At 35.9% G+C, this 7,996-nt stretch overlaps 1 protein-coding gene across 1 annotated transcript; it reads right to left on the bottom strand.

Moving 5' to 3' along the window:
* Positions 1–837: 837 nt before the first annotated feature.
* LOC142440419 (olfactory receptor 14A16-like) lies at positions 838–1,788 on the bottom strand. The gene has a single exon (XM_075542867.1). The coding sequence runs from the start codon at positions 1,786–1,788 to the stop codon at positions 838–840; it is 951 nt and encodes a 316-aa protein (XP_075398982.1).
* Positions 1,789–7,996: the final 6,208 nt, after the last annotated feature.

The following is a 7,996-nucleotide window of genomic DNA, read 5'->3' as shown; positions in this document are numbered from 1 at the left end:
TCACTTCACATTTGGATTACCAGAAAAATCCAGATGAGAATGTTTGAGTGGGAAAATCAAGGTTTCCTAAAATAATAGCCTATAATAATCGATATAAAATAAGAATCTATTGATAAAAACCATCATACATCTAAGATAGAAACATGAAATGTCAATGTTTGTGATAAGATATTTTCCTCTTGAGTACTTCTTTTGAATGTAATTGACATTACAATACCAATAAGATGAAATGGAAAAAAATTAAGGATGTTTTGAAAATATATGAGGAATAAATTATAGAGAATCCCACACATTTATTTTAATTGCTAACCTCAAGTGTACTCTAAAAATATATTAAAATGTGCTATTTTTATTATTGCTCCCTCAAATGTTGTGCTATTGTAGTGTATTCACACTGACAATGAATATAAGGCACTCTGAATTTCTCCCTGATATTATCAGAAGAGAGCTATTGGATTAAAGTTTTTTTAATCATTCATTCACTACAAGACAAATTAGTAAAAATATAACGTTGTATTCTGTTAGACATCTGTCGACTCAAAAAACAAAACGAAATTTAATTGCCCCTGAGTCATTTATGATGCAAAGTAGCCCTGAAAGACTGAGTGGAATGGTTCTTGTGGATTTCCAAGGCTGTAAACATTTACAATAGTAGAAACCCTTATGTTTCCCCCAAGGAGTGGCTCACACATATAGCCTCCATACATAGTCCAAAGTGTAATCCAGCATGCCACCAGGGCTCCTATAGATTTGGAGTAGAAAAATACATGTGTCTTCATTTAAAAATAATTATCATCATCAAAATTATGTATTTAAAGGCATTTTTACATATGCAATTCAAGGAAATATACTAGACATTTTTCTAGCTATCAGTTTTCCAAGAGCCGTCTGCACGTCTTTATTTCTCAGGCTATAAATGAGAGGATTCAGAGTGGGTGGTAACACAGTATAAAATACAGATATCAACATTTTAAGTGAAGATGTAGATTTCAAATTTTTTGCTAAATAGGTAATAATTCCTGAAAAGAGGAACAGGGTTACCACTGTGAGGTGGGGTATGCAGGTGGATAAAGCTTTCATTCTGCCTTTTGCAGATGGGATTCTGAGAACAGTGGAGAAAATATGAACATAAGAAACAACCATTAAAATAAAGCATACAAAAGCAAAACAGCAACTAGCAATGATAAACGCAGTCTCTAAAACGTGTTCCCCAGAACAAGCAAGTGTAAGCAGTGATGGAACATCACAGAAGAACTGATGCACTATATTTTGCCCACAGAAATTGACAGAGAATGTACCCGCTACATGAATGGATCCATAAACACACCCGCTGAGCCATGAGGCAGTCACCATCTGCACACATGCACCTGAACTCATGATGGTGTCATAGTGTAAAGGATGGCAGATGGCCGCGTAGCGGTCATAGGACATGACAATGAGAAGGGCATATTCTGTGCCAGCAAAAAAAATCACAAGGAAAAGCTGAGAGGCACATCCCAGGAAAGAGATGGTATGGGTGTTGGCTAGAGAGTCCATGATGGATTTGGGGACAGTGACAGAGATATAGCAGATATCAATCAAGGACAAATTCCTCAGGAAAAAATACATGGGGCTTTGGAGGTGTTGATCAGTGGTGGTGAGGGTGACAATAAGGAGGTTCCCCATCAATGCTGCTAGGTAAATGATGAAAAATAGTACAGCATGAAGTGTCTGCATTGCTGAGTCATCTGGGAATCCCATGAGCAAGAATCCTGTCATGATGGTCATGTTGGTAAATTCCTCAGGCATGATGATTCTTCATACAGAGAATAAGAAAGAAACAAAACAAAGCACAATATTCTTATTCAGTGGTCCCTTCTCCAGTACATTTGTTCCCTTTTGCATGGCGTTTCTCTCCAAATCTCTCTCTTCTCCTCTGTGATAAATGGTATTAAGGTCTTCAGTCTAATATAGACTAATCCCTTTCACATATATCCATTCCCTTTTCATTATATAGAGTGAAGTCTACTAATATAATCATTCATAAGCTTTTCTGTGAGTAGTCATGATGAAGAGATTATACTACATGCTGTGTGTTAGGTGATTCGAAAGAAGAGTAGTAAAATTGGAGTATATTCTGAATATATGAAAACTAAATTCCTTTATTGAAATTATTAGGACCAAATATGTTTTCCTTTTTTTCTACATGTTTTCCACGAAACTCCTTAGATCTGTGATAAGGATTCATAACTCTCAACATAAAATGTTTCCATATCCCACAATTTAGGATAAGTACTAGAGTTTTAAGAACTGTATTAAATGTTGTCATATATTTGGAAGACAAAAAAGTAAGTATTGTATAGCATGATAAGAGTTATCCTTAAATTTATATTTATGGTTAGTTAATTTGGCAATATGCATGTGTGTGATTTGGGGTGACTGCATATATTTGTGTTTTTGTGTATGTGTAGCCTGTGTTTGTGTATGTATATATAGATATGTATATATATACATATCTATATATCACATACAGAAATGTTTGAGAGGTAATACACAAACATTTAAAATTAAATGTGACATTTTAATTTTCACCTTAAAGGATATTTTCCATTTTTAATTTTTTAAAAGAGAATTAAATTTTCTTCCCGTTACAAAGAAAATAAGCATATCAAAAGAAAGGGTGATAATATGTTGATAGATGTTATGGCTTGTACAAATCAATAATATTTTATTTAGTGGAAAATTAAAGATCAACAGATGTATCAGCTCATCAGAAACTGTCTTGCTGAAAGTTACTGAACTAAATTGGAGGGATTATATTTCTTACTATTATGGCATGGAATCACTTTCTATTCTCTGATCTACCTGATCACCCAGGGAAAGGAGACAGATGCAAGAAAATAATGCACATGATACATGGAACGATCGAGCATCATTTTCTTAGGCATATGTTTCCTAACAAGCTAATAATAAATGACCATCCTATGCAATAGGGATATGAAATAATGGGGCGGGGTAGGACACCGGGGTGAGGATTAACTCACCAAGTAGAAGTCTATAGGTTTTTAAATATTTCATCACTCCCACTCTGGCATTTCTTGGATACTGAAAAGTTGAGGGCAGAAGCTGGGATGAAAAATATCCATTCGTCATACACGAGCAACCTTCCCAGTAGAAATTAAGTCAGAATAAGAAAGTCTATATTCTTTATGGCCTTGCTTTCCTGTTGCGAGTTTTATACTAAATCACACTTTTCTCTCTTGTTTCACGGCTCAATCTAAATGGCCTAAGATGTAAACATTTTCTTGTATCCACAAGTGTCTAATTATAATGGGACATAACTGGCCAAAAAGTTTGATGAGGTTTTGCTTGATTCCCTAGAGACTTTAGACATCTTGAGATCTAAAGCCCCGAGTGGCCAGATTTTGAACCTAGGCAGAGTTATCTGAAAAGTCAGAACATACAAATAAAAACTGCACCCCTTTTATGTTGTTTAAGAGTAAGTTGGCTTATCAATGATTACTGAATATTTGACAGAAAAAATTTACAACATCTGAATCCCAGTGCTTTACTGTTATGACCTGATTTTAGGAATTTTTCTAGGCAAAAATCATTTAATTACTAATCTTTTTGTTTTATGTTGCCTTTTAAGTATATATTGAATACTATGACTTATCTTCAAAATGGTTTAAAATATGCAGAAAACAACTAATAATTTTTAAAACTTAAAAATCCAATCAGTGAAGTTCAGTGATATAAAAACTTGTTGAAAAGGCAAGATTTATCAAATGTTGTATACGAAAGATGGCACTTTCTATAGAAAGGTACATTGTTGTTAGGTGCCATTAAGCCAGTTCTGATCCATAGTGATCTTAAGCACAACAGAATGAAACACTGCCCAGTCCTGTGTCATCCTCCCAGTTTTTCTATTCTTGAGTCCATTGTTACAGTCACGATGTCAATCTATCTCCTTCCTCTCTTTCTTTGCCCCTCTGCTCCTTCTCCTGGGTCTGGTCAGTTCTGACAATGTACGCAAAGCATGTAAGACAAATTCTCCCCATTTTGCCTCCGAGTAAATCTGACCATTTCTTTCAAGACAAATACAACTGTGCTAAAATTAAAAAGATATTTAAAAATTAATGCTATACACATATTAATCAAAACAAGACTGGAATGATCATTTTAGCATCTGTATAAAGAAAATTAACAGCAGTAGGGATATTACATGATGATAAAAGTATGACTTTACTAAGGGTTCATGAGGGAGGGGTGAGCAGGGAAGGAAGGGGAGGGAAAAAAGGAAAATGAGGAGTTGATTCCAGGAACCCAGGCGAAGGCAAATTTTGGGAATGATGAGGGCAACGAATGTATAGGTGTGCTTTTCACAATTGATGTATGTATGAATTGTGATAAGAGTTGTATGAGCCCCAATAAAATGATTTTTTTAAAAGCATGTCCAATGTAAGAGTAGCCTGAATCTAAGTTTCATAAGGAAACTCTTCAAAAGGGACAAGATCTTGAAAGAGAAAAACTGAAGAACTGTTTTAAAATGGAAGTGACTAATAAGATCTGCCAACTCTGTGTGGGGCATTATTAATACACCCTCTGAGGTTGAATAGCACTGTGACTTTTACTGTATCATTAAATGATCGCACTGTGGCCACACAAAAAGTATCAATTTACAAAGAAGGCAGAATGATCACCAGTGCTTCAAAATGCATGAAGTTAAACCTTACTACAGAAGTATGAGGTGAAATAGATACATTCATAATGGTAGCTACATACTTCAGTATTCAGCTCAGTCATTTATAGGCTCACCACTGTAGTTAGGTACTTTTGAGTAGGCTAGGACTCCTAGTGTCCCTATGTACAGAGAACAAGGACCGATGGGCCCTCATCCTGATACGAGTGGCAATGCTTGAGCCACTGTTGCAGTCACTTTATGACAAATCCATCTCATTGAAGGGCTTCCTCTTTTTTTTTTTTACTGATTCTTTACTTTATTTACCAAGTATAATACACTTTTCCAGAGAGAGGCTTCTCCTTACCACAGGTCCAAACTGTGTGACATGAAACCTTGCCGTACTTGCTTCTAAGAAACAGTATGACTGAACTTCCTCCAAGAGAGTGTTAGTTGTTTATATGACAGCCTACGTTATGTTCAATAGCCACCCCTGTGATTTTTTAAAAAATAAAAGTAGGTTCACTGGAGCCTCGTTTTTTGTGGTGGCAGATTTAAGAGAACAGTGTGCAGCTCAGCTGTGAAATATTTTTCCGGATCGGGAAAAATGCTGCAGAACATGTTGCGATGTTGAACACAGGTGACAAGGACAGCGCTATGGGAAAATTCAAGTATACGAGTGGTTTTCTTATTTCAAACAGGTGAAATGTAAATTGATGACAGACCGCCTTCTGGATGTCCATCAAATTCCCCAACGGATGAATATGTGAATTTGTAATGCATTTGGAATTAGTTCCATCTGCTCAGATTGTTAATCAAGCTTTCGATTTAGAGGTTCTGAAAATATTGTGTAACACAAAACATGCCTGATTTGTGGCAGGCAAGGGACTGGTTTTGCCACCAAGACAATCTACCTGCTCATACAGACAACTCAGTGTCAATTTTTGTCAACAAACAAAACACAAAAAAAGCAGCATGCCTCCCTTGCCCCACTCACTTTACTCTCCAGACCTCGATCTGTTTTAGCAAAAGCCGAGGCATATGTAAAAGGCTGCTTAGAGGAGGTGAAGAAAAAAATGAGGGAAGTGCTGTCAGCCATCTAAACAGGTGTGCTTGAAAAATGTTTCCAAGAATAGAATCGCAGATTTGACAAATGGAGAGTATTTTGAAGGTGATAAGGTTGCTTTGTTAAAAAATCAAATACATAGATTTGAAAAATAAATTCCGGGTGTGTCTGTATGTGCCCCTCATATATCTTTACATTGACATAATTATGTAACTATCACAATAGCATTGGAAAATTGTCTGCTATATGGCCAGGTTGAAAGTCACTGAAAATTGGACAGAAAAGAATAGCTGACACTCTTGCTATTGTTAGATTCCTTCAAGTCAGTTTCAACTCACGCAGTTGTCGTTAGTCATGTCCAACCTATAGCAACCGTCTGCACAACCAAATGGAACGCTGCACAGTCCTGCGGTATCCTCACAAATTCCCCATGCTTGAACCCATTTATGGAGCCACTGTGCCAATCCATCTCCTTGGGTGCATTCCTTTCTTTTGCTGTTCCTCCACTTTACCAAGCATGATGACCTTGTCCAGGAACTGGTCTCTCCTTGCCTCGAAGGACAGGCCATACGTCTTGTCATACAGCTTCCTTTGGGCGGGCCATGGTACTTTCAATAGTCTCCACCAGCACCACAATTCACATATATCAATTCTCCTTCAGTCTTTTTTATTTAGAGTCCTTATTCAAATGAAAGTTGGGCATTTCAAGTCATAGAAAACTTATATACAATAAAATGAAACTTGGTCCTTTCCTGTTCCACCCTCACAATTGTTATTATGTTTGAGCCCATTTTTGTAGCTACTGTTTCAATAATCTGTCAAACGTCTTCCTATTTCACTACCCCTCCACCATAGCAAACACAATGTCATTTTCCAGAGAGTAGCCTCAGCTGGTAGTATATTCAAAGTATGTGAAATGCAGTTTCATCATCAACCAAACCTTCTAAGCAGCATTCTGATTATATGTCTTTAAAGACACACTTACTTATTATTCTGTCAGTCTATCTTACTTTCAATATTTTTCTCTAGCACTGTAATGCAAATGTGTTAATTCTTCTTTCGTCTTCCTTGTGAATTGTCCAGCTTTTGAATGCAAGTAATCTGATTGAAATACTATATGGCTTTAGTCAAGCCCACATTGGGCTGCAAAGAGGCCTAGTATAGATTTGCCCAGTTCAATAGATCATTTAATTCCTTTTGTAAAATTAGTTTATTGGCATATAATTCACATGTCGTACAATGCAGTAGTTCAAAAATGTTAAAAAGTGAGTTGTATAATCATCACTACCCTCCATTTTAGAATTTTTTCTTTTTGTACCATTGTTATTGACTCCCTATTCCATACCACCTCCACCTCTCCTACCATACCCTAAGAAACCATTAATCCAGTTACTCTTTATATAGATTTTCCTATCTTGGATTTGATATACAGAAAAACATATAAAACCAAACCAAAATGGACAACTATAATAAAATAAAACCTCAACATAGAAGAATGCAGGAAATATTAAAAGAGAACAATTGTAAAATGGATCATAAAGGAAATCAAATAATAAACATTTTAACCTACCTGTATCTGTAATAACTAGCTTCCCAATACACTCTGCATTTTAGCAAGATAACTCACATCCCTGGTGATGGTCAGAGGGGATTCCCTGGGGGCTTAATGCAAATGTATATTTTATTAAATTTTTTAACTGAAACAATTTTAAAATGGGTTGAAAGGGAGAGCAAAGGATAAGCTGTTATTACATTTTGACCTGACTACATGTGTCACAAATGAGTTTTCAATGTCTTATCTCATAAAAAGGTTTTCACATCCCTAAGCTATGGGCAGAGGGGAAATCACAAAAATTTTAATCTGTACGTGGACCATGCAAATGGATTATATGTTTCCATTGTCATCCATAGCTTTCTTAAAACCAGGTGTTCACAATTTAAGCTATAATATCATTCTCTCTTTCAGATTTTGATATTATTTTTATTATTTAAATTTATTTGATCATACAAGCTGGTGTGCCTCTTCCATGTGGACTTAGATAGCTGATTATTTGAAGACAAGCATTTATGATCCAGGATAAAATTATTTCTGATAGCCAGGCACCATCTAGTTGCCTAGCCATACTTTCCCATAGCACCCAAGTCTTCAGTGATTTCTTCATGAGAGCAAGCATCAAGCAGAGCCATGTCAGAAAAATTAATTATTATCTACTGAGGCTAGAATTAAGTGTGATACCCTAACCATTCATGTATCTTCTATTTATATGTGT

The sequence above is a fragment of the Tenrec ecaudatus genome, chromosome 2 (assembly GCF_050624435.1).
Source record: "Tenrec ecaudatus isolate mTenEca1 chromosome 2, mTenEca1.hap1, whole genome shotgun sequence".
NCBI classification, from domain to species: Eukaryota; Metazoa; Chordata; class Mammalia; order Afrosoricida; family Tenrecidae; genus Tenrec; species Tenrec ecaudatus.
The sequence above is the reverse complement of the archived record's forward strand: the minus strand, read 5'-3'. Positions and strand labels throughout refer to the sequence as shown.